The following is a 27,273-nucleotide window of genomic DNA, read 5'->3' as shown; positions in this document are numbered from 1 at the left end:
CAACCTTTTTGAGACTGAGGGCTATTTCATGGGCACTAAGTGGTCTGAAGGGCGCCACAGGACCTGTTTGCTAAAAATTTCCTAGCCCCTCCCCACACACACACACAAACACAATTTGACGACATCCTTTTGTGTGCCCCATTTTTATTCGCTAATTTTACACACAAAAATGCATGACTTTTCTAGACTCATATTACAGGGGGGTCAAACTCAGTTGCAGAGGGGGCCTAAATCCAAAACACACTTCGTAATTGGAAATAAGATCAGAAACTCGTGCGTTTACTTTGTTCGTTATTTTTCTCCAAGCAGAAACTCTTTCTTTTGCTTTCTTTGGGGTGCAAATTCTGAGGTTTTTACTTTCAGAGTTTTAATGAGCCTGAGGTTTTAACAGCTCCATCACACCTTTTCTATGTTCACCCTCTAGCATTTCCTTTGCTTTGCACTTGCTGTGTTTTCAGAAGACGGACAAGTGTGAGTAATAATCCTTTACATTTTCCACAAATCATAAAGTGACTAATCATTTACTAATCATTTTCCACTAATCATTATTTCTTTATTTGCAGGTGGAAGAAGAACCCTCCATTGTTTATTCCTTAATTGCCTTTAGAACCCCTGCAAAGACCAATGGCCGTGAATTAGCCCACAATGAAACCATTTACAGTGAAATAAAATTCACAAAAAGCAGTTTGGATAGGTTGAGCAGGTAATTGTTGCGATATTTTAGCAGTTCTGAAGTTGCCTTAACATGGATTCTGTTTTGTGAGTTGAAGTAAACTTCACCCTACAAGGTCCAAAATGGAAACCCTTAGAAGGGTTTTTTCCATTGTGTCAGAAAATGAATAACTGCTTGCTAATTATCTTTATGAAATATAGCATTGCTTTGTGTCTGTACCTGATACTGTCAGCAAGTGCTTTGAAAACAGAAAACAAGTTCCTTTAAATTATTCTGAACCATTATTTTTTCTGACACAAATTTTGTTAAATATTTTTTCTTTAAAGGCTTCGGAATCCGTCAAAACACAGTTTTTATATCTTTATTATTTTATGTGTAAAATATGCATCTGATGGAATGTTTGTCATTTACTTTAAAAGGTTAAGCACAAATCTTAAAAAAGTTTGTGAACCTCAATCAGCCAAAAACTATAGCAGCATGTCTGAATTTTAAATGTTTTATTCAATGTTTTAAAAAGAAAATATTTAACAAAAACTAATTGTAAAAATATTGTAATTGTTGTGAAGACAGCATCTGAGTTTTAAAAAAAAGGCCCACAGAGCTAGGCTTTTATTTTTTTATGTGCCAGCAATTACTATTACAACATTTTCGGTATGAAATCTACATATATATTTTTATTATTTTTAAATATGTGCAAGGTTTTCAAATACATTTAGTTACTTATCTGCACTGATAATAGTTTCAATTTTTAGAGCACGTTTTGGTTTGTGAGTGTTTTTGTAAATCAAATGACTTGAAGTTGATTTTTAAAAAAATGTTATTTATGGATTGTATTTTTAAAGTAACCCCTGTTTGGGTTACTGTAATTGATCCTTTTTCTACATTGCTAAAATTTAAGTTCAATAAGTGTATTCAACGTGTACTTATTGTTTTATCATTTGCCTAAATACCTGTTTGCGCGGAAAAAGCTAACACAGAAAGTTGCTTCCATGAATGGTTATATTCCGGGGTTTCAGTAGGTGGCAGTAACGAGCTTTAAACTGGATTGAAAGCGCCTTTTAAAAACAAAAGCCAAGGAAGAACTTGGGCGCCTTTGTTTTCTGATTAGCATCAAATTTTGGTTGTTTTTAGAACGGGTTACAATATATATTTCATTAACACTTTTTTTATTTTTTAAGTTAAGTACGAATGCCTTAAATTACTTTGTTGATGACAGTAACAGCTCAAATCGTGAGTTGGTAATTCCATGTAGGCTAACTGTTAACTGGTACTAGCAGCCGTGTGGATATTAGCTAACCGGTGAAACAGGGGGCCCACCGTGGAAACCAACCACAAACAGCAAAAATATCTTAACTTTAGTCAGTTCTAACGCTGCGCCGAACTCTTTATTCTGCTCAGGTAAACCATCTTACTCTGTAGTGAGAAACGTCTACTGCTTTTGCTAGTTAGCATAAGCCTGCTATTGGTAGTTGTATTTGTTCGCTAATTTAGCTAACAACTGTTTTCTGTTTACTCATTCATTCATTGGTAATGTCACTCACATGTATCATCAAACAACTGCAAATGAAATAGAGTAGTCCAACAACACTTTGCAAAAAGTAGCCTATTTAGTTTACTACATGTATAATTGGCTAGTGGGACGATATACTTGAAGTAAACTTTTAAACACAATCTAGTATTGCTAAATTCAAAACATAAAATGTTCCAATTTAGTCTGAAGAAGTTTTCAGTCAGTTAATACTTCTTTCACAATATACACATGGTCTATCGTACACTTGTACTTATTCTCACGTGTCCTCAATGAAATAAACTTCAAGTGTAGTACTTTTTGCTAAGTGAATGACAATGCCATCATTCACTATTACTTTAAATCAGGAAGAAGATGGAAGCTCCTCCTGTCACAGTTATGCCCGTCACCGGCGGTGCCATCAACATGATGGAATATCTGTTACAAGGTGAGACGATTCAGATATAGAAGGTTCAACCAGAGATATAGAGGCTTGATATATTTACAGATAAAACGGTGTATTTTTCCAGAATACATATATTAGAAGCCAGTATGAAGTTCACTGGCTAAATTATTTGAAAAATAATGTTTACATCTTCATTCTGTTGCTAAAACCAACTTCTATCCATTAATATTAGTCTTTAAAAAAAAACTATTAAGTTGAGCTAATTATTTTTCCATCATGAGTGTTGGTGTAGCATTAAAGAGCAAACCACACTGTCAAGAGTGTGGAAAGAGTGCTCAGTTACTTTCTGTCTTGAAAATAATATATATTTCTAAGGTTTTCCTGTCCTGTTTGTGCTGCACTTTACTGGACACATTTGTATTTAGTAAACTGAAGTATTTAAGATTATATAGATGCATAAAGATTTATGGAAAAATAATCCTCAAGTCAGGAAAGCTTTTTTTAAATTTTTTTATTCATGAAACCTGTTATTCATGTTTTCATCACATCTGAAGTGTTTATTGAAACTGTGTTTGTAAAAAAAAGAGATCTAAAACGAACACTAATTTTAACATTGAACATTTTTTAATTTCATGATGGAGGATTATATGTTTAATATTCATTTTTAAAAAGTTGTATCACAGCAGGAAATAATTATAGTGGGAGTAAAGAACTTACTATATGAGTCTTTAAAGGATATTCTATTTTCTCGTTTTTTTCAGGCAGTGTTTTGGATCAGGCTCTGGAAAGCCTCCTGCATCGCCTGCGTGGTCTCTGTGACAACATGGAACCAGAGACTTTCACCGACCACGAGCTGGTTTACCTTTTGAAAGGCCAGCAAGGCAACCCCTTCATTCTGCGTGCCAGACGCTCCCTCTCCCACCCTACTTCTCCATGGCACCTGCGGTATCTAGGCCAGCCAGAAGTGGGAGACAAGAGCCGCCATGCTCTGGTTCGCAACTGTGTCGATGTAGCTGCCTCTCAAAGCCTTCCGGAGTTCCTCAATGAGATGGGCTTTCGCATGGACCATGAGTTTGTGGCCAGTGGTCACATATTTCGCAAAGGAGCAATGAAAGTTGTGGTTAGCAAGGTTTCACGCATCCTAGTACCAGGGAACACGGAAAATACAGAGCGAATGTCGCTGTCGTATTTAGTGGAACTGAGCATTTTGGCTCCGGCCGGACAGGACACCGTGTCAGAAGACATGCGCAGCTTTGCCGAGCAGCTCAAACCTCTGATTCATCTGGAGAAGATTGACCCAAGCAAGCAGAGACATTAAGCATTAATGGAAAAAAATGTTTTTGTTATTGTTTTCCTTTCCATTTAAATGCTTTTTAATGTGATGAAATACAGATTTACTTTGCTTAAACTGTTACAGTTGTGGTTAATCTGACCTGTCAGAGTATTTTTTTAATTTATTTTTTACTTTTTGTGCCTACTATAAAGAAAATATTATAGTAACAAATAGCTGGAAAATACTTAAATATATTTTAAGTTGACAAACATTTTGCAATGCCTCAGATGGCTTATGTTATTGCTTTAAAAATTTTTTTTTAAATCTTCAATTTCATTTTTTTATATAATAAATGTCCACCAGGGGTCTCTCTTTCCACAAGGATGGTCTTAATTGGAGCAAAGTGAACGCTACCTCTCATCATCTACAGGAGCTCTGGTTGCCATGGAAATAATTAGCTGTGCGATCTGCACATCGTTTACCCCACTCTAATTAGCTTTCTCAATTGCTTAATGATACATAGACCTGTGAAAGCCTTTCTTTCTTCCTTTCCACAAAAGCATTGATTTTCCCTCTCTTCCCCTTTCATTTCTACTGTTAACCCATTAGTATCCTTTCTTTTTTTCATGGGAACTTGAGCTGGGACTATTACAAGTGAAAGCACTATGGTTGCCTTAGGTCCTTCATTGCTCATGTTGAAATTGGAAAAAGGGGGTTGTATATTAGTGTGTCAACATGGCCAAGCTACTGCAGAGGCGGAAGTAACTAATGCACATCCTGTCAGTTATGATAATAATGTTGGCAAAAAGACAAGATTGTTTCTAATAATACCCTTGCAGGAAGATGCATTTGCTGGAGTTGAGATGTAGAGTGACCATGTGCATGTCTGAGCGGACAGCTCCGGGGCTGATGCCTGTCTCTGCATGTTGACCTACCTGCATTTCAAGGCTGATGAGGACAAGCTCACTGAGGTGGAAAGGTGAGGTGGCATTGCTTCCACATGCGTTTAGAGCACACTGAAAGAAAGCCGCACTTTTGAACCTCCAGTACCCTAATCCCCCTTTTTAAAAAAAAAAAAAAAAAAAACTTTAACTTATAGTGACCATTTTAGTCTGAGCATCATTTAGTTGAATATCTGACAAAGATGGCAGACAAAAGTTAGCGTCAGAGTAAATTATCTATTGATGTTCCAACAACCACAAACAGACTACTGGCTCCAAGGACTGGAGCATAGTTTTTCAGCTCTGAGTGAATTATATATTAAAGAGGGAGATGCCTCCTTGCCTAAGGCTTGATATGTCCAGCATGGATACACTACAGTCTACTGGCTTTCTTCCACTTAAACTTGTGTTTAGCACAGTGCTCTTTTGTGAGTCCCTCTACACCTCCACGTTGCCTAGAGAGCAGAAGCATAGCTAGGATAATCAGCATCTTGGCATCAGGCCTACATGGTTTTGTGGATGTTGCCAGCCACATAAGTAAAGGATTTAACTCTTTGCAGAAGACCATATGCAAGTTGGTCCACCAAAAATATATTTTTGTCATACCAGCTCTTTATTTTCATCTTAGTTTCCCATCATTTGTTGTTCTTTTAGCTGATCAGATTTGATATTTCGCTCTTGAAAAGTGAGAATAAATTTCAAGAAAACCACCTTTATGTATTGAATACGTTGACAGCATTTGTTTGCATCATTATGTTGCAGAGTAGATGGCATTACTGTACATGCATGTTTTTATTGTTTTGTCGTACAGAATTTGTACAGAAATATTAGAGCCACCATGTGTTTTGACATCTTTTTTTCTACAGTTAATCCTGCTTCCGTTGTGGGAATGAGAGACGTTGCACATTGGTTTCCCTCTCTGGGCCATTTGGTTGCTCTGCATTTTTAGCTGTTGCTTTAATTAATTGGCTAAGGCAGATAGCGTTAATCATATTGTGTTAGACCTTCGAATGGGAATGGAAGTCATTACCTGCACATGCCTATATTTCCCATTTTACAAAACAGTCTTAATTAAAACTCTTGGCACCCATCTTCTCCTTGCTTCTGAACATAATGTTCATAGTTGCAGATGCCAAGATGCCGTAGAAAGTTGGCAGTTGCTCCAGGGAGGAAGTCTTTAAGTCAGATTTCTTTGGGCCAATGCCACAGAGGGGCTGAAATCAAGCTTCACCTCCAGAGTCCATTGTTGCGAAAGCGAAGAATTGAGCCTTCTTCCTGTGTAATTGGGAACCCTTGGTCTTGTTAGACAGCGTGGGTTGTGCGCTGGGAGGGGAGGAGCTTTTGCAGGCAGACATCCTTTCCCAAGGGTGTCCTTGTGGTTTCTCAGGATACTTTAGAAGACAATGGCTCACAGAGACACATTTGAAAGAATATTAAGTTTGTGACCAAAGGAATCAGGATGGGCCTTACAAAAAAAAAGCCCCTGTTCTTTGAACAAGATTCCAACACAATTTGACACCCTCCAACTTGACGAAATGCAAAGCTGTGACTTGTTCATGTGGTGATCTGCCTCCCTTGTGGCTCACAGAGATGATCATTGCTATGCACAACATGCTGTTCCAGGGTCAGCCACTCAGAGCTTGAAGCCAGCTACGCTGCCTGTGGAATGTCTGGTATGGGGGACAACGTCAGAGTCAGCCCAGAGGGGACCGAGCGCCTCACCCTTCCTCCCCTCTGTCTGGTTCCTCTCCAATCCCAGCAGTTTTGTTTCTCTTGACATTCAGTCCTGCTGTGAGACTCTGGGTCTGCCTGTTTGCCTGCTTGATAGTCATTTGGTTTTCTTTCACTTCCTGTGTAATCAAGGCGCATTGTGTAATCTGAAGTGTCACCAAAATTATGGCTTTCATAAGTGTTGCTTGTGAGGCATCTCAAGCAAAACCTTGTGTAAAAGTCTAGAAGCTGGAAAAGGCGTATCTGCCTCCGGGCTTGTTTTGATTTTTAATCTAGGGTGGCTGTGATTGAAATATAGCAAATGATTTCCCCGTAATCATGTCTATAATGAACAATATTATTTAGTTGTATTTAAATAAGTAAACTAATAGCTAGTTTGCATTTTAATCTTGTGATTTGGGTGGGACACAGCATGAAATTCTTCTGTGACACACAGGATGACGCATCCTCCCTAAAACTGTATGGTTTTGGAGGAGTTTCTCAACATGGTTCATGTCGGAGTTTGCAGCGTGGTGGTCTTATGCAATTTGAAAGCTTTCAGGCATGCACACTTGTATGCGTGGAAAGGGTGCTGTTCTCTGCCCGTTTACCTCCTTGCATTCTCAGGAAGTGCCTTTTGCGCTTGCTTGAGGGTGGTGAGGAGCAACTCATTATTCAGCTGTTGAATATTATGATGGGAACTCACAAGTCAAACCGAGAAAATTGTTGGAATACTTTAAGTCCCACTTCAATGATCTATTTTAGATCTATTTTAAAAGTGTTACCAGTGGTCTTTTAATGAGGATTGTGCTGTTTTCAGCCAAAAAAAAAAGAAAAAAAAGAAGTCATTTTGTAGGACATAGTTTCTGCTCAGGGACATTTGTTCATTAGAAATTCATCTCTGAGTGCAGGCTGGACTGTTGGCACGGAGTAAACCTACCCTCATTTCCAATCATACTTTTGTTTACATGCTCTTCCACTAGCTTACAGCCCATACCAGCCCCAACTTAATATCAGTGATGCAACAAAAATGGCAAGCAACATTGGAGCTATCCATCCGTACAGGTTTGAGCCAGATGCCAACTCAGACGAGGAAACCAAGATGTACATGGATCGATTTGTCTGGATGCACCAGAATGGAGTGGAGCAGCTTGTGGCTTTCTGATTGCAGTTTTTTTTTTTCATAAATGGCATTTTTCGTTCTGCTCCTGATTCACAATGATTTGAATACAGAAATACTCAGAAATGCTATTTTAAGCTTAATTTTTTTACATGTCCTCCATAATTACAAAAATTCCACAAGAACTTGTTATAAAAACAACACAATGTTCAGGGGAATGTTTTGCAGATTTCAGACCAACTTAAGAAAATCTTTTAAAAATATAAAATATTTAATTGTTGAAAATATTAGATAAGGGTGAGTGTACACATTTTACATTAAAAGGTCCAAAAAAGGCTCGCACTGGAAATACACAAGCAATTGGGCAAAATCCAATGTGACATTCTGCCCGCCCACCTGTCAGATTTTCGTAAAAGGTCGGAATCTCCCCCTCTTTCCTGAACAGACCCATGCAGCAGCAGATTTACGCACAAGCGTTTGACCACAAACTCAAACCCATGAATGCACAAGGAGTCTACCGGCTGCAACAAACACGATTTCAGATGATATGCTAGTCTTTTTTTCACCCACCCCCCACCTCCCTTTCTCTCTCACTACTTTGTGGAAGAGCAGGGATGATTACGCGTCCTCTATCCTCCGAAAAGCCCCACTTCAACCCACTCCTCTCAGATTAAAATCTTGGTTTACCTAATCTCCGTTGATCTAATCTGATCTAAATCTGTCTAATCGGTACAGTAAATTACACTCACTAAGGTATTACCCGCAAATAATAAGAGGAGGTGAAACTGTCTGGGTGCCGGAACTTCTCCCTGGAGGGCAGTTTGCACGCGCAGTACACGCGGGACAAATTGTTACGCGCCTTTTTTGCGTTTGGAGATGGTGCGGGATCTTATTTATTTATTTATTAGCGTCATATCACGTGAAGCTTGGCACACAAAGAACCTGCATGTGCTCCGCTTTGCATAATAAAAACACAAAAACACCGAGTTCTGATTAAGATTTGGGGGGTTTATATGACACCTTTGTTCGTATAGACGGCGCAAAAAAGAGGGGGAGAGGTAGAGAGACGCACGTATAAATAGGGAGAGAGAGGGGGAGAGGGAGGGAGACAGTCCGGGATTTCGTTGTAATCATGTTCGGAGAGTATTGATTTCGTGCGCGCGCTCCAATTGGCAGCATCTCTACTATACAGCGCCGGCGCGTCATCCTCGGCTCCCATCGAAAAGAGCGAGTTGTAGGCAAATGACAGCATGTGCGGCATCTGAGAGAGTGAGAAAGGCGAGGAGGTGACAGGAGGGACCAACAGGACGCGTGAGAACACGCACACTTAAAAAAAATCCTTCTGACAACTGGATACGACATTTGAACGCCGTTTTTTTTCTTTCTTTTTCTAATCATTTTTTCTATCCAGACAGGGAAATGATCGATTCGTCACAAGCGCACGCCTCTCCGTGATAATTGCAGACAGTTGGGTGCTGTTCAGGCTGAATGGACTTGAATGTGTCGCTGCCAGCCTAATCCAGGCAGACTGGAAGATTTAATAATTCACGGTAATCACGCATTATCGCCTCAGTGGATGCTCTTTGCACAGCTCTACAGATTTTCCTTTCTTCTTTGCTTCATTCTTCTTGTAGTCCTGTGGAGGATTTATCGACGGCTGCTTGGCTCCTTATCTGAAATATCATCTGTTGCTGCAAGTGGATAGAACCCCCCCCCCCCCTCCTATGACTGACTCAGACACGTTTGAGATTTAGTGCGTAAAGGTGATATGGACTGTTAATTAAACCGGATTTTATTTTTTATGAAATTCACCTGTAGTCAAAAATGGACAAGAATTTGTTATTACTTTTATTACTTCTATCTCTTCATGCAAGGCAGTGATTTTCTTGGATTCATGATGATTGTTTTACTCCCTTGAAACGGCACAGATTCTGACTTAAAAAGGCATATTTCAAGGATTTTTTTACGACAAGAGGAGACGAAGGCAGTTTCTCTTCTTGCCTTTCCTTTTGATTTATTCCATTTCCGACTAAATGTTGATGATGGAGGACGAAGAATTAGACGCTCATCAGGTTGACTCGGATTTTGAGCCGCAAAGCCGGCCTCGCTCCTGCACCTGGCCGCTGCCTTGCCTGGAGGATTTCCCCACTGGACACGAGGTGAGCGGAGGACTTCAGCTGGCCAACATCAAGGTGGAACCGGAAGACGTGCCGGCGTGCAGAGCCGGGCTCGTTGGCGGAACGCCCGGAGAACTGAAGCATCCAGCCGGCGCACCGGCACCCACAGGCGGGACGCACCCATGCCTGGCTGGCGCGGCGCTCGACGTGACCGGATCCTTGCGCAAAGCCAAATCCTCGCGGCGGAACGCGTGGGGGAACCAATCCTACGCGGATCTCATTACGCGCGCCATTGAGAGCACTCCAGAAAAAAGGCTGACGCTGTCACAGATATATGACTGGATGGTCCGTTATGTGCCCTATTTCAAGGATAAGGGTGACAGCAACAGTTCAGCTGGCTGGAAGGTAAGAAACTGAACCCTACAAGCCAGAGTGGGGAGCTCTGACGCCTTAATCCCTTTAATATCATATGGCTATTAACAAAGTCAAAATAATTCCTTCCCCACGTGTGCCCTTACATGTTACCAGGGGGTTCAGCTCAGCTGGGCATGAATGGCGTCTCCGTTCATTACAGCTGTCAATCCTGTTATGTCAATGATGACAGAAAGTGTACCCAAAACCCTTTTAGTTCTGCCCTTCTTCATCCAAGCAGCACAAAGCCCAACAAATAGTCCATGAATTCCCCTCAGTTCCTTGTGTTTAGTTATTTCCATCCCAATTCAGTGTTTCAGATTTATGGAGAGGGCACTACACATTTCTCATTATCTGTTTGAGGAGAATCAATGGGGTGACACTTGTGGGAGAGCAGGTCAGCTTTCCACAGTGTAAAGTATTCACTGCCCTGTTCACATATGACCACAAGTCCACTACTGCTGTCTGTCTGGCTGAAAGCCTAACCTCCTGGACATCAGCCCATGTTATCAGCCCTTGCTCCCAGCCTCATCTTGTTTCTATTCATTATAGCCATCTGAGGGCAGTGGGATCAGCAGGGCAACATTGCTTGTCCTGATGGTGTAACTTTACTAAGACTGGGTTTTAACCTTAACTGTCATTTATTTATTTATGCATCACAAAGAAGGTAAGATGTGTGATTTGAATGCAATAGTTTGGGCTCTAACTTCTGCACTGGATCTGCAGAGATTCTTTTCCAGCTTTACCTGTCTTCCAGCACAATGGCGTTCCTGTAAAACTGATATCTCGCTGTTTTAACAGCAAAGATCTGTGAAGCTCACGGTACAAACGGCTCACATTTCTTCCAGCATAATTAATCAAACCTAATCTGATGGGTTTCATTTAAGATAAAAAAAAATAGTTGTTTCTCTAGGTCTTTGTCTAAACCTGTTGCTGCAGTTGCGAAACATAAACTCTGTCACCTGTTGTCTCTTCTTTTAGCCTCGGAGTTAATCACATGGCACCTAAGCAACCTGTCCTATTAAACTGAGCTGACTGCTAAGGTGTGTCTCCAGGTACACATTGTTTCATTAGCTCTGCACTTGCACCAGCGACTCCCAACCACAAGACATCTTTACTTAAAGACCAAAAGTCCTAGTCGGCTATTTATGAAACTGAAAATTAGAGGGGTTTATGGGGCGTCTGAGGTCCCTGGCTATTTCAGGCCTCAGGCGAGACATGAGGCCCATTCTAAGTAATGACGGGGGATTAGGTAAGACTTTTAAAGCAGGCATCCTTAATGTCAGTAACAGCCCTGACCTGATTTTTGGTTCGAGACATTGCGGTAATGTAAACAAACAGAGTTGCATGTGTTCCATGTTCACAGGAAGCAACCAAACGTGGAAAATAGGCTCAGTCCACAGCAGACATACATGTGCTAGAAAAACCATCAGTGTTGCTGCACACCCTCGAACAAGTGAAACTCCTAAAAAATGAGAAAGCTCATTTTTTCACTGAATTCCATTTTTGATTCACAAGTTCAATTTATTTTCTGATTTGACATTATTTGGATAAATATTCTTCTATTAGTCACATTTTCTTTCTACACATGTTTGGTTATGAGTTTGTTTTATACTAAACTGGGTAATTAAATCAAACTAATAGGGACGTTTAATGAATGCAATTTGAAATTCTAACAAAACAAGAAAATCTAAAACTGTTTTTTGGCTTCACTATTCTTCAAAATGAAATGCAGTTATGGTTGTTAGATTTCTTTTCATACCCAACCTTAAAGAGAACTTGAACTCAGTGCTATAGCTTTAATTAAGAGTGTGCATTTCTGCTGTTTTCTTGGATGGCCTGACTGTTGGGATAGGAAATGATGGATTAAAGGGAAAGAAACCTTTCCAGACCATTTGTCTGGAGCAAAGATTAGTACAGAGGTTCTTGGAAATGAATATCTTCAAAAGCAGATTGTGCTTGCTTGACTCCCGTTGGAAAGGATGGGATGCCGGCTCGATGATGGATACTAGTCAGGCAGTGCAGCTAGACAGTAGCATTAAGCTCCTATAAATACCTAATGGCTTCTGACTTCTAGGAAGGCTGCAAGATTCTGAGGTCACAGGGCCTTAATCAGCTCATTACTGGAGAGAGGATACGTAGAAATGTGTTCTCATGAACCCTGCTACACTTTCCACAGGGATGCTTGTCCTTGTCACCCTGTAGATTAGTGGTAACTTCAACTGCATTAATTTCCTAACAATCTGTATCTAGGCTGACCCAATCTTAGAAATGTTTGAGCTGAAGTTAGAAACTGGCTGGAAATCCCTCTGTATGTAACAGAGTTGGATATTTTCAAGGCTAATTATATCTGGGGGCAAGTATCCCTGTTTGCATTTAGATGCATTCTGAATTTATGCGTAGGAGAAGCACATGTCAATTGCAACAAAGCATCAAGGTTGGTAGTGCACAGTGTGTCTTTGTGGGGGCTACTGCAGGGGGAGGGGCTGTCTACTTGTATAGGCGTCTGTGTTTGGGCCCTCTTATTGGTCTGACAGCATGTCACTGCAGTGAATGGTATATGTAGTCTCGCTCTTGACTTCATAATGCCTCTAATGGTGGGGTACCACTTGGTGGTGGAATTGCCCTGTGGGCGCCTAGAAGTTCATTAACTTCAAGGGGGTTAGATGATGCCATTGTTATACTGTGAGTTGCTTTATTGTATATCCCAGCACGAGTACTTATGGGATGCAGAAAATCCATTGCACAGAAACGCTCTCTAAGTATTAACCCTATTAAGATAGAAATGTATGATAAATACGTCTAGGATGTCAGCACATTATACAATGTGAGTGCAGCTGAACTAATAAGCAACTGACATAAAGCTGTTTCGGCTTAATTCATATGCATAGTTTACCCTCTGTGTCCTCACAGCACCAGACTTTTTTTTTTTTCATCTCGTGGGCCAGTCAAATGGTCGTAGATTGTGCAGCGGGGCGGCAAGTCTGCCAAACACTCACTCAGACGCTTTAATCCAAAGTGACTTGAGTGTTATATATAAAGAGACTTTAGGCAGGGGTTTCTTCAGGGCCAGTCGGGCAAAGGGTCACTGGGCTTCCTGTATTGACAGAAATCGGCTTGTCCAGAAATGCTCCAAACAAAAACAGCTGAAGGATGGGGAGTTTCGAGGGAAGACAGATTGTCTTTTAAAAGGGAAATCTTGGAAAATAGGAAAACAATCTTTGTGAAAAATTTGTATTTTTATTGTTAAAGACCCAATCACTCCGATGAAAATTATGTTTTTGGCGTTTTTAACATGTTCTTGTGGCATTTTACAAGTTGCTAATGGGAAATTTCCCTTAAACTCGGATTCCTGGGTATTTTTTTAATCAAATCGCTGTGTAACAGAAGCAGACGAAAAAAAGGCAGTTTGAAAAAGCTTGTAAATGTGACGTACAAGTTACCACGGCAAGTCACTACAGCTCCTCTCCATTCCAATGCATTCACTTGTAGACGACTGGTTTCATGTGCGTCTTTGTTTTCCTCATCCGAGCTGGCACCTGTCTCAAAACTGGATTGTTCTGATATTGTTCGCCATTTTTGTTGCACTGCTAATGTTAGGTTGGGTTGAGTGTCAGGAGATAGAGGCCGAGCGGGAGAGCAGGCATAACAGATGGGTGATGGGAAGGAGGTGGGCTTACTCTGCGCCAACAGTTCCGCCCATAACTTTCTAATGAACTCATGCCGCTCAGCAGAAACTATGTCCAGCATGATCATAATTAAAAGAGCACTGGGAATGCTTTTAAGATAGATAAAAAGATGATCCGAGTGGGACTTAAAAGTACGTCCATCTCATCAGGCAGTATTTGTAACAGGACTCGATCAAGTCTCTTCATCTAATTGATTTATTGGTAAAGAGATAGCCTGACTCCTGTAATCCTGTCATTATGTATGGGCTTTGGCAGCTGCTGCAAAGACACTTGATAAATCTGAGGAATGTTAATGGAAAAATGTAAGACAGCAGTTTGACAGAGACTTACTATAACGTGAAGAGGCTCCAAACTTTCAGAGTGTGGAGTTGTAAATTACACTTATGCCACTTGATGATGGTGGGGGACTCTGGGGAGACTAGAAACCACCCTAGACTACAGCTGATTCATACTTTATCCTCTGTCTTGGCTCAGGGGGGAGCAGATTAATTTGGGAGTATGACACACTCGCTTATGCTCAAATAAAATGAGAGAATACACTGTGTGCTGGACAGATTTATGGTGTAGGGTTACAAATTCCTCACATCTTCCCCTGGCTGCTTCACCTGGAGCCAGTTTGGGTTCGGGGAGCACATTTAGCTTGAACTGAGCGAGTAATGCCAGGAGCCTCGCTCTTACTGCCGTTCTCTGCGCAGCCTTCAGGCAGTCATGGCAGTTCATTTCTCACTAAAATGATTAATGTTCATGCAAATTGCCAAAGCATGGGCACACATTCAAATTTTGAGAGTCTGCAATCAGCAGACAGTGATGTGAAGAACAATTTAATTTCGCCTTTGATTTTTACTTTGGTTTCTTTTATCTGCCAGACACTTCTCAACCCAGACTGATCTCTTCTTTTATCCTTTTGCTTTCCTGTCATGCGCTGTCGTTCTGTTGGACATTCTATACATTCTTTCTGTCTATGTGGTTTTCAGTCCAGTGATGTGCTCAGTCTTTCTCAAGGGAGGTGTGGCGTCAGGATTTTGGGTTTACCAGTTATCCAGACAGCCTCAAGCAGCGCACCTCCTCTTATGGAAACTTACATTATCTGAAAGATCACAGGATAACGACCGAAGAGGCTCAACTTTGCTCAGAAAATATCCTTTCAACAGTAAGACTCAAGAGTTCCAAAGAGGATGAGCTCATTTGGTTTTAAAGTGAACTTCAGTTGCAGAAGTGGTTCTCACAAACTGACTCTGAATTTCCACATTTCTGCGTGGTGACATAATTACAACCTTTTTATGTTTGCCCGTACATGGTACATTATTTCGTACTATTCAGCTATTCAGGGTGATGGTCTCTACTTTAGTCTTTGACCAAGACAAATATTTTGCAGCAAATTTAGAAATAGGGCCTCCTCAAACCACCAAGGAGGGACATTGTTTTCTAGGTGGGGTGAACATATTTTGCCCAAAAAGCTCGCAGTGGTCATGTTTGCCCTCGGATTTGTTTTTGAAAGAATGTGCAACGCAAGGGTTGGCACATATAGGATCTTTAGCTCTGTTTGGTAAGCTCTTGCAGATTTCTGTTTGAATCTGTTCACAGCTACAGGAACCAATCGTGGTTTGCAGCTCTTACTGAAACTTTGTTTAGCTTGATGCCGTGGGGATTTATTTTGGGAGGGGGAGGACTTGAGAGCTCCACCACTAGTGTGTGATTAGCACATCTCTTTATTTTCATGGAATCAGTGAGGAAACGGGCAAAAAGAACAGAGAAAAGCTGTGTCATGCTGGGGCTGATGGAGGACCTGTGCATGCAAACGCATTTATACCCTCATTTTAATTAAATCAACGCCAGTGTCACTCATTTTCGGCTCAATTGTCCTTCAGGCATATAGGGGTGAACCCAGCATCCTTGGACGTGTGAACTCATTGATAAAAAGCCCTTTGTCGTCAACCGGTTTTGCATCTTTTCCGAAGAAGATTACAAAAAACAGAGGAGTCATAGATCAGCAATATAACAGACATAATAAACTTCTTAAAATTAAGCACTTTACATGCATGACTAGGAATGCTTTTCACATTAAATATCTCATTTTAACATAAGTGGCTCTCATATGAAAAGCCCTTTATGTTGAATAAACTTGACTTAGTGGAGTAGACAAAGTGAAAATGAATCACAGGTTATGGGGTTAGTTTTATGTGTGGGATGTTTGGAATCATTTAATGTTCAAAATTGTTCAAAAACAGGAGAAAACTAAGTGACATTGCCTTGTCCTCGGAAAGTTTGCCCTTTGTTAATTTTTCTAAATAACCCTCGACGTGAATAAAATGCTTTTATCCTTCGCAATGTTTCAAAATTTGGACTCTGTGCCTGCATGCTTGTTGCACATTTAAGTGTATAGGGCTGTTTTGTGTGTGTGGCTCTCTTTCCATGAGCGTGTCTGTGCGTCCATGTGGGTATGTATTTTCCTTTTTTTTTTTTTTTTTTGGGTGGGTGGGGGGCTGCTGGGCTGATGGGCTCAGTGGGAGCCAGGGTCCCGGGGGACCAGCTCTCGTTAATAATTCAGACGAGACTCATTATCAAGGCAGCGCAGATTTCTCCCTGATTCCACCTTAATTGCAGGCAGGCTGCTCCACTCAGGCAGGCGGTAGTCATGCTGGGTTGACTCTCTCTGTCTTTCTCCTCCACCACAGGACCTGCTCTGCTTTGCTCTGTCAGCTCTGTCTTTTAGTTACCCCGATAACAGCCCTTGGCTAGCCTGCTCCATATTAGCATGCTCCTTAATAGTGCGACATATTACAAATGTGTCAATTTTTATTTGTGATTTAATATTTGCTTAAGATATTTCCAATAGCCAGCAGATGTCTTATGTTTTCATTTTTCTGGCTATTAAAGTTTGAAAGTTTTGAAAGAATTTTATATCCATCAAAAATATTTTTCCAACATTTTCCATTAGTAAAAAACAGATAAAGTAAAAGATAAAAAAATCACATGTTACTTCATTATTTAACAGAAGCATCATGTGTCTCCTTACAGATTAATCTAAAACACGGGCAGTAACAGCTTTTCAAGTGCACTACACAAACCATAATATGTTTTCCTTTCATTACAGTCTTTGTGACATATTATAATGGTGGATTTATCCTTGAAATAGCCTGTAGCATATTATCATACTGATGACGCTGTAGAATGTGATTGATATCAGGCTACAATAATACCCCTCTTTATGCCCATCTACAGGCTTATTTAATGTATCTTGTCTTCATAATTTAAACTGACTGATGGGTTTTCATTCAGTCCATTCACTGAAGCCCTGCAGAGAGATCAACATAATGGTGCTGATCTTGTCATACATGTATATGAATATTTCAGATCAAGCCATTGTAACCTAAAGTAAAGCCCTCTTTCCTTTTTTTTTTGCTTTGCTCTTTAACATGAAGTGTGCTCCTAGCACTATATTTCTCCCAGCATCAAAACTGGCTTCCCACAAATCACGGTGCCCATATTTCCTAATTCAATTTTTCTCCCCATCTGATATCTCTTCCTGCACGCAAGGGATTGATGGCTTTGTGCATGCACACGAGTGTTTATGTGCGTGCATATTGCCCCGTCTGCTCAAGAGAAAGGGATGATGTACAGCGACGTAAGAAGCGTATTTCTCTGCGCTTCATCTCTTCACCCCTTCCTGGCAGCCGTGTGCCGGGTCCTTCGCTTCTCCGGGACTGTCTATCAAGCTTTTGTCACGGGTCAAAGGATTGCGTGAGGGCCAATGATCAGTTTACCTGCGCTCGGCGAGTGATGGAGGGAGTTGCCTCCGAAAGGGAAATGTAGTTAATGCTGACTGATTGAAGCAGGTGGACAGGAAAAAAAAAAAAAGGAAAAAAAAGGAGGGCGTTGGAGAGGAGATGCAGCAAGAGATATGTTCAGGAAAAATGCTTGTTATGCTAATGGATGGCTGATATGTTGAGGCTGGAAGTCTTCTGGATAGAGCTGTAGAGGTCACCTCAGGTAGCACGGACCCTTCAGACGCCAAAACTTTCGGGTGAAAAAAAAATTCATGGTTTAGTGGGCTTTTATGTGTGAAACAACCCATGCGGGAGCAAATCTGTGTGGGAGAGCCAGCATATGTGTGGGGCGGTGCAGGATTTGGGTGAGGTTATGAGGTGACTGTGAGACCAGCTGGGGCGAGGGGGAAGGTTTGGGTTTTGAGGTATGTTACAATCATGAGGGAGGGTGAAATTTTTCCCTATTTGGAATAGTATGTCAACGGCACAAATCTGGGTCAGGACACAGGGTACTGTGTTTAGTATGCTGACCGTGTGAGGTCTGAATGCAAAGTCTGCTCATAGCCCTGAATGAACCCAATCCGTCTGCCTTGCTCTGTCTCTCGACTGTCTCCTTTACGTTTCTATCTTCGACCCTCTTTTTTTTTTCTCCCCGTCTCCTCTTTCTCCTTGGTTTTCTCTCTGTGCCAAGAGCGTCTTTCTATCCCCTTCCCTGTCTGTCTCCCTTTTCTTCTCGTACTCTAGGCGCTTTCCCCCTGTACCCTTCTTTTCGTGTTCTCCTTTTCACTGTCAGTCACTCACAGGCGTCCCTTCTCTCCTCACTTGTTCTATTTCACACACAGAGTCCTCCCCACAAAGTAGCCTTTTTATCACTCATTTCCCTCTACCCTCACTTATTTCTCCTGCTCTTTTCATGTGCTTTTGAAATCCCCTTTTCATCTTTTTCCCTCTTTTTGCCTGTTCTCTTGTGCTCTCTCTCACACACCCATGACACACACGCACACATCCGTATTGGCTCATTCAGTCATTCTTTTATTATCCCAAAACTAAAGTGATAAATGGATCTCTTTCTTCTCTGTAAATGTCACTCGGGGAATTGTCTCTGCTCATTGATTGACTTGAGAAGAAGGAAAGCCACGCACGCACATGTGTCAGTCATGTGCATGTGAAAAACGGGTCAAAAGAAAAAATGACGAAGAGGTGAAGTCCTATTCAAAGTGGTTACAACTGTCAGCACCGACGCTCGGTTTCTACCTCGCAGGTCCAGCTTTTTTTTCCTCAGAAGTTGATCATTTGAAGAGCTTCCGCCGCTGCTTTACAATGAAACATCAATTCTCAGCAGGAAGTGGCACACACAGAAATGCTGGCATCGACGGATCAATCCCAGTTAAACAATCTGAGCTGGCAGGTCAGGGTGGACTTGTAGCTCTTTTTCTCTTTTTCATGTGATGTGTCCCAGCATATGAAATTTTTATCGACAGTTTGATCAGCTAGCATTGGCTTAACCTTTGCTGTCAGAGAAAAGCCTTCTAAGGAATAAGGAATCAGAACCGACGTCAGACCAGCTGTTATAGCAAAGAGTGTGTGTCAGGAAGCAGGGGTTAATAATGTCCAGTCATTTTTCTAATGTCTCATTCCCCCCGCCTCAAGCGCCGGCACTTGATAAAGGTCAGGACTACTGGTGGGAACATGTCGTCTTCTTTTATTTTGTTTTCTTCACTGCACAATATGGGGGAAGCGGGGGCAAAGACAAAAATTGTAATCCACAGTTGGTGCTCCGGGACTCTTAATTTGAAAGGGAGACAGGGGAAGCTCATGCAGCCAGAAAAGAATGGATGCAAATATTAAACTGATAAATATAGGTTTTGAAAAAGTTTAAAAAACGAAGAGTTGGAACACTATGGAGTAGATTGTGGAGCTTCTAAGCAGAACTAGGATCCAGACTTGGCTGCACTTCAGCTACACTCTGCACACTTCAGCTCAAGTGTGTATCCATTAGTGCAGTCCCATTGCACTCAAAAAGCTATGCACTCTGAGATGCAACACACGTGCACACGTACAGTATATAGACACACATGGAGAAAGATTTGTACCTCCTGTTCATGCATGCAAAGCCCCACAGAGTACAGTTGGCCTACAGTCGCTGTACCCTTTAAAACACATTTAGTCAAAAAAGCTATACGCTGACCAAATCTTGCTTCGCATCCCTTTTTCTTCTGGTCCACACAGACTCGCGCACGCACACACAATCTCTTCACTAGCCACCGGATTGCTTCCCGTCAAAATAAATAATTAAATGAGTGCAATAACAGCTTCTGAAAAAAGATCTCTCAATTAGTGCAAAATGGGTAAATGGCGTGGGCCAGGGGCAGGGAGGATGGGGGGGGGGGGGGTATTGCAGAAACACACTCGCACAGATGCGCGCAATCTCTTACATAAGGCTAATCACATGACACACAACGGTTTGTAGGCAGTTGTGCAACGGTAATTTGCCCCCTTTGCCTTTCCAGTCAGATAAGCAGCATCTTTTCTCAAATCCTTACAAGCGGTCGGAGAACAGCCGAGCCGACGTCCAGACGTGTGGCAGGGAGGTGCCAGGAGGGCAGCAGAGGGGGTCAAAGCTGCATCTGTGTGACAGGATAAAGGTTTGTAGCTACGAGCTGTCCCTGTTCATTTGAAATGTCAAACATGTAATAAGTTGGTTAAAGAAAAATGCAAAATCACGGAAAGGATTTAACTCAAAAGAGGAAGCATGCTGGATAGCTGTGAGTTTAAAGAAAATTGTGTTCTTGTCAGAGATGCTCACAAGTCCCTTTTTACTAATTCAAGAGTACATGCTCTGCATTTAAGTCAAAGTCAAGACAAGTCCTATTACTTTTTATCAAAACAAACTTTTTAATATCACCAATTGTTATCAAATGACTGTATTTAAAAACCCACTCCAATTAAAATCATGTTTTGGTGTTTTAATATGTTCGTGTGGCTTTTTTCTGACGATGAAGGACATATATTAAGAAAATTAAGCTTAAAATTACATTTTTTGAGTATTTCTTTATTCAGATCATGTGAATCAGGAGCAGATGAAAAAATGTTGTCCTCTTTGGAAAAAGAGCATAATTGTGACATAGAAAACTTGCTGGGCGGGCCACGAGATACCTGCTCCGCTCCATTCTGATGCATACACTTGTAGACAACTTGATCCATGTACGTCTTTGTTTTCTTGGTACGAGCTGACATCTGGCTCAAAACTGTATAGCTGGATAGCTCCAATATTGCTTGCCATTTTTGTTGCACCGCTAATGTTAGGTTTGAGGTGTAAGGGGCTGTTAGCTAGCTAGAAAACATGCAAACAAAGAGCTCTCAGAATTTTCATTGAACCACTGCCTCTCTGCAAAAACTATGTCCTAGAAAACGACACAGATTTTTTTGATTTTGGCTAAAAGTGGAATAATCATAAATAAAAGACCACTGGGAACGCTTTTAAAAAGCTCAAAAGCCTTTTGGTGTGGGCGCACTTACAAACATTTTTTGTGTTTGAACCTTCAGTGCTGTAGCATTGTTAATAAATCTTTATTTTTTTACCTAACAGCGGTGTTCTAAAGCTAAAAGGTAAAAACCAACAACTAAAATTTTTTTTTACAATTCCCAAATCTCAAAGTGTCAGGCCAAGTCTTCTGCTCTTGAGGCTGAGTTTAACCCTTATGCTATCCTATGACCCCACCCTTGCATTGACGTGTTCTCCCTACCATGACAAAGGTGGATAAAGGTGGAAAGATTTCATGTAATCCATGGACACCAGTGAAGATCACAAATCATTGAAGAAAAAAGGCTCAGCGCACTGTCTAGTGGGGTCTAGATGACCCAACTCCCAATGTTAAAGTGCCTAGGATAGCACAAGGGTTAACAAGTCAAGTTTGGGAAATCTGAGTACAACTTGGGTTCAAGTCACCAATCTCTGGTTCTTGTGGTGTGTCAGCATCAGGTGAGCAATAAAAAATGGCTGCAAGCACAAGCTGCGGTGTTAAAACAAAACAAACATACAAAAATTTGTCCCACACGAACCTCCATTACATTACTTTCATTCCCACCCACACCACTCTATTCCAGTTTCTGACTCCACATCCTTAAAACTCCCCAGTCTTCCAGTTGAGGTGGCATAATGCCACATTACCTTTCTCAGCCTCACATCGCTGTTTGCTTGTCATCAGTAGAGTTGGGGTGCTTATGTGTTCAAAACTGGCGTCAAACGCCAAACTTGCTCATGTTAGGATCAAACTAGGATGAACTAGGATCAACGCTTCACCAAATCGACCTAATATGGGTGCGAGAAAAGCTATGACAGTAATGCAAATAGATGGACCCCGAGACCTGCATCTTTCAGAATAAAGCAAGTGGTGGGTGAGTCTGCACTTGTGCTAACAAAACTAATCTACTAAGGTTGGCTCTTTTTTTCCCTCTAAATGTCAGAGTCATGGTTCTTGTCGACTTGAAGAGCTGGTGGGCAGGTCAAACACCTGGAGGAATGATCAGGAGGGTTGTTTACTTAAATGTAAGACAAGAAATAATATAGTGGCACACAAAACATACAGAAAAGGTGGCATGACGTAAAAGTCTCATAAAAATGGAATCAGCCGGTGGTTGAAGCACTGATCGTCTGGTGTGTGTAGCAGTGGGGGGTGAAGAGTTAAGATGAATAGTGAGAGAAAGGTGGAGAAGAAGTGAGAAAAGCGTATGTCCCCCATGTGTAAAACAGTTGTTTCACCTTTCTGCGGTTAAGAGCAGGTCAACTATCGGTGATCCTCGGGGCATGGAGACGATTGGCTGTGTGATGCAGAGTGGGTTAACGTGTGGAGCAGAGTGCCGAGATGGAAAGCTGGAGCGAGGGAACGATGGATAAATCTGGATCTGGAGAAAAAGGAAGCTGCATCACACCATATTGAAGTGAGGGCACGGTTTGAGAGATGCACAGAGGGGTCTGTCAGAGATGGAGGGAAAGGAGGAGAGAGTGACAGAGGGAGAAAATGACAGAGGAAGGTAACGTGTAGGGGTCTCTGCGGTGAGGTGATTGCGTGACTGAGTGGAAAGTGCATTGCCGTGTGTGTAATGCTCTCAAGATGGATATTAAGACACACCGCCTGCCTCACACAGTCACTGCCCCTCTTCCCCCCTTTTTTTTTTTGCTTTACTCTCCTCCATTCTGCTCCCTCTCTCACCTCCTCCGTCTCCACTAATGATCCCCGCGTCCTGCCACACTGCAGGGCTGAGTGATGCCCACTGACAACCGCATTCAGGCGGAAATGCTGCATCCCTCTTCCAGGAGTGCTGTGACATACACACAGAACATATAGAGGAGTAGCACCTCTTCACTTGCATGTCTCAGCTCATGCAAAGCTGCTGACAGATGTGCATTTGTGTGTATGTGACCATGACTGACTCCATATGCACTAATAGAACCCCTCCAAGCAGTGGTCAGCTCCTATCCAAAATACACCTCCATCCAGCCGCATCTGTCCATAGGTTTATGTAGATCAAAGGCTTCAAGGGCGTCATCACGGATCTATTGATTAGCTGGTCCCAGCATTCATTTAGGCTCTTTTAGCTTCCCGGCGGTTCAACCTGTATTCATGAAGTTTCCCCATCAGATTAACACACGTTTATTAATGATTAAAACGCATGAAGCTAAATTCGCATCGCCCTCTGCAACGTGCGTTCAAGCGGCCACTTCCGATGAAAAGTCTACGTAAACCCACAAAAATGTGTTCTCTTACGCTCATTCGTCACGAAACGCGCAGCCATTATTCACGGGTTAAAAGTAAACCAGGTCGACCAATTGGGTACTCGGATTTGGTAGTAACGTATGGATGGCGGCTCTTTAAGGTGGTGAATGTGGATCTAGGAGGAGAAATTAATAATTGTGGTTTGCGCCTGGCCGGAATTCTATGACACCAAGTTTGTCATGGATCGGAAAAGAGCTGTGTGAGGAAAAGCCTGAAGCCAGATTTGCACTGCTTTAACATTTCGTATACCAAGACTCTTTTACTGCTGGACATGCAATTGAAAGAAGAAGAAGCCCCTCCCTGCTTGTCCGGTGTGAACACCATGGGCAAAACGCACATTCAAGAACCCACAATTAGCACGTCCTGGAACGCACGTTCAACCCCTAGGGTGTACGTGTAGATCAAAATTAAAAAAATGATAAAGTGTGTTCTGACTGAATATTTGGTTCTGTAAAAATAAGAAAAAATTCTAAAAGGTGGGAAATATTTTATATTAATTTATTACAATACTTTCAATATTGTAATAAATAATCGAGAATGGAGTTGAAATGCGAAACTAAAACTGCTGAAATAAACTGACAGTCCACTGGATTTTCAGCCAGCAGGAATGTGGATGACTCTATTGTGATGTTTATCACTAAAAGCTTTTGTGAACTGCAATCCCACTGGTACACGAGCATTTTTTTTAGAAAAATTATAAACCACTTCACTAATGCTGGATGGATTTAGGAAAATTCAGTGATTCCATTTTAATCTGTAAACTTCATTCTTACGACTATACTTTTATTTTGAAATAGACATTACATTTTATTTCCTCAACCTAATTCTCTGGACTTTGACTTGTTTTTGCATTATAAATGTGTATAAATAAAAAAAAACTGTTAACATTTTTATAAAACCAAAAACATTAAGGAAAACCCCCAAAATTTAAAGTGTAATCCAAACAGATTGACAGCCCTTTATTCCTCTGCATCAATGACCAACATCTTCAGCAGCCATAAAGTGGTCAAGTCAAAAGTGTCGTTAAGGACTCAGCATATACCAGTCACTCTCCAAAATTTAAAATGATAATTTGAAAGGCATTTAAAGGTTTGCAGAACTCAGTTTTGTCACAATTAAAAAATGCTGCTCACTAAAATGAGCTTCCAAAAATAAAACTTGCAACAATTCACAAATTTCTTCTTACCAGAATCAAATTAAATCTGTGGCAGACATACCCCATATGGATCTTTTGATTTACTTGCTCAGTTTGACACCTAATAAATTTCCATATAAGACTCCATTGTGCTTTTTGCATGCTTAAGCATTTTTGTTTACATGTGACCTCTCCTTGTAAGATTCACAATCAGTTCTTCTCAAATTCTATACTTCTTGCACAGCTTCTGATATAAGGCCCTAATCCAAACAGATGCCATGATGTACTATGGAGGGTTTGGAATTAGGTCATGGCATCTCACTCCTCTAATTAGATGCAGTGAGAGTACGCATGTTGATTCACAAGAGCGCGTTTGCATGTGCGTCTACGCAGGACGTTCTTAATCCGTAGGTGGCCTCTATGTGATGAAGACAATGCTGAGATGAGTCTCATGGTTTGGAGAAGTTTCAGATGTTGCTATTTAAAAAGAACCTTAAAGTGACGTAGATGGAGATGTGCCAGGGTCGAGAGGATCAGCAGGGAAAAAAAAAAAAAAGTCAAGCGCAGCCATAAGAATTGCATCAACAGCGCGTCACAAGGTCAGATTGAGCATTTCCATTACCATTGCAGAGATTACTATTGCAACAACACATCATCAGTAGGGTAAAGCTAACCTGTCTCACGACGGGCACTTCAGTCTTTTACACTGCTCTTGTTTTTGCTAGATTCGTTTAAGTCCATCTGTGACGGTACCTCTGACTTTTCTTGGAGTTGATTTTTCAGGAAAACATCTGCTCCACTTGTGTCTCTATGCTCTGTGGACTCGCTCCATCCAGTGTTTCAGTAGAGGGGAGTGAAAAAAACATATCTGCTTCTGCAGTTTTAATGACAACTCATGTTTTCTATCATTTTTAAGATGAGTATGTCAATAAGACCAGGCAACTGTTAAAAAAAGTCTTCAAGACTTGAGTTTTTCATCTGTAGAAGTGTCTACCTAGCATGAAGTGTATCTGTGGAGGGAACAACAAAAAAAATCTGCATATTGTGTGTGCAGGTATGTGAGCACAACTCCAAAGCCTGTATGTGTGTGGAAGTAAAAAGGAGGAAAGAGTAGCACCGGGCTCGCCTTAATTAAGTTTTCAGGAGCCTCTTAAAAGGTCATGGCAAGCCTCCCTATCCCCCCTTCACCACCATCACCAGCGGGTACTGACAAAATTTCCCTTCCCTCCACCTTCCCTTCCTCCCTCCTCCTCCCCACCACCCTCCCCGTTGTGATCTATCCAGTCATCAGCCCCCCATCTGTGCACATTAGCCTTTCATGAACACACTCATTAGGGTGGGAGTTTGAAGCGATTGTGTTCTCCAGTCTGTGGCAGGAGCGTGGCGATTAATATTTCAGCGTCTCCTGCCGAGGAGCTGAGAGCAAGTTTGGCCCTCTTAGGCTGGAACGGGAGCAAGTCGTACCCCCCCTTCCCACGCACACACGCATCCACACACCCTTCCCATCAGCCTCCCTCAGACAGTCTCGCAACTTACAGGACGTTGCCCCCCTATTTCCCTTTATTGCAAATGCGCTTGTGGACTGGGTGCACATTTTGCTCACACACTCATACACACACAGAAGACCCTAACTCAAACTGACTTAATTGGGCTCTTTTTGTTTCAGTAAATGGAGGGAGAAAGGAGGAGTGATAAATTCTGTCTCCTTGTGGCCCCATCTTACCCATTCGTTCCATTTTTACAGGAATGCCTGTTTCTTAGCACCCTCTTTTACATATCCTCACAGTCTTGCACCACACAGACAAAGCCGAAGTTTGGGGGTTTAGAAGTTGTGATGAGAAGCGAGAGCTACTTTTCAATGTATGTCTAAACAAAGTTCATTTGCTCCAAGTCTAATACCCTCCCTCTACTGTACTGCACATTGGCACTTAAAACATAAGGATTTCAGGCAGTCGTTGGTTATCGGGCTAGTTGGTCATTGTATGGAAATGCTGCTCCTGAAAACAGAAATCGCCTGGACCATGCTGTAGAGTCACTTTTTCCTGATTTCACTCACATTTTCTTACTGTGGTCAGGGGCACATGAGCTCGGATCCATACAAAGTTCACAATTTTTTGTTCCCATGCAACAATTCTGAGTTGTGATTTTTGTGTTTGGGCTGCAGAGTGGTGTGGTTAGCACTGTCGCTTTACATCAAGAAGGCCTTGTTACAAATCCCAGCTGGGTTTTTTAGGTGTGGAGTATGTATGGTCCTCCCATGGATGTGTAGGTTTTCTTCATTGCTTCCACAGTCCAAAAAACACGATTCATATTTTTTAATAAGTTACTTTAAAATCTTCCTTACGCAGACTGTCAAGAGTGTACCCTGAAGTACCTGTGATAGGCTCCAGCAACCCCCATGACCCGTGAATAAATGGCTTTCTGTGTTCCGAAAGAGACATCTTTAAACTGGACTGGTTATAACAAAATTTTGACGAGTTTCAGCTCACTTTTCAGAGAATTTTTTTTTTGTTTGTTTGTTTAAAACTTGACTTTTTAATATCATAGTCTATGAAGAATTCCTCCCTTCTGAAACCTACCCCCAGTGGCCATTTGAGAAACTGGAACATGTTATACTTCTTCTGAGTTGGCCTTAAAATCAGAAACTAATTGTTTGGAACTGGTGCCAACACTGACACAAAAACAAAACATCTAAAAGTTTGTTTTTTTCTAAAAATTGCTTTTAAATTTTTATTTGGAACACAAAT

At 41.5% G+C, this 27,273-nt stretch overlaps 2 protein-coding genes across 4 annotated transcripts in view; both read left to right on the top strand.

Moving 5' to 3' along the window:
* The first annotated feature begins 1,714 nt into the window (after positions 1-1,714).
* Positions 1,715-4,013, top strand: med18 (mediator complex subunit 18). The gene is made up of 3 exons (XM_004078269.4): positions 1,715-2,071; positions 2,549-2,628; positions 3,348-4,013. Exons 2-3 carry the CDS (start codon positions 2,556-2,558, stop codon positions 3,902-3,904), a joined length of 630 nt encoding a protein of 209 aa, XP_004078317.1. The 5' UTR covers positions 1,715-2,071; positions 2,549-2,555; the 3' UTR covers positions 3,905-4,013.
* Positions 4,014-8,674: 4,661 nt separating this feature from the next.
* The window catches only part of LOC101169064 (forkhead box protein O6), a 30,258-nt gene continuing 11,659 nt past the window's right edge, over positions 8,675-27,273 (top strand). The window contains exons 1-3 of one of the 3 annotated variants that reach the window (XM_023964250.1): positions 8,675-8,941; positions 9,042-10,152; positions 20,125-20,259. In XM_023964250.1, the coding sequence (XP_023820018.1) occupies positions 9,664-10,152; positions 20,125-20,259 (624 nt within the window). In that variant the 5' untranslated portion in view covers positions 8,675-8,941; positions 9,042-9,663. Of the gene's footprint in view, positions 10,153-20,124; positions 20,260-27,273 lie in introns of all 3 variants that reach the window. The other 2 variants (XM_011485618.3, XM_004078283.4) reach the window with 2 other exon arrangements.

This window comes from Oryzias latipes, chromosome 16 (assembly GCF_002234675.1).
Source record: "Oryzias latipes chromosome 16, ASM223467v1".
NCBI lineage: Eukaryota > Metazoa > Chordata > Actinopteri > Beloniformes > Adrianichthyidae > Oryzias > Oryzias latipes.
Note: the sequence above shows the minus strand (reverse complement) of the source record. Positions and strands in the feature narration are given on the sequence as shown.

Bases quoted from the DNA above. Each gene is read 5' to 3' on its own strand.
- med18 (XM_004078269.4), top strand. From the start codon at position 2,556: ATGGAAGCTCCTCCTGTCACAGTTATGCCCGTCACCGGCGGTGCCATC. The intron at 2,629-3,347 runs GTGAGACGATTC...CGTTTTTTTCAG, and splicing joins GATGGAATATCTGTTACAAG to GCAGTGTTTTGGATCAGGCT.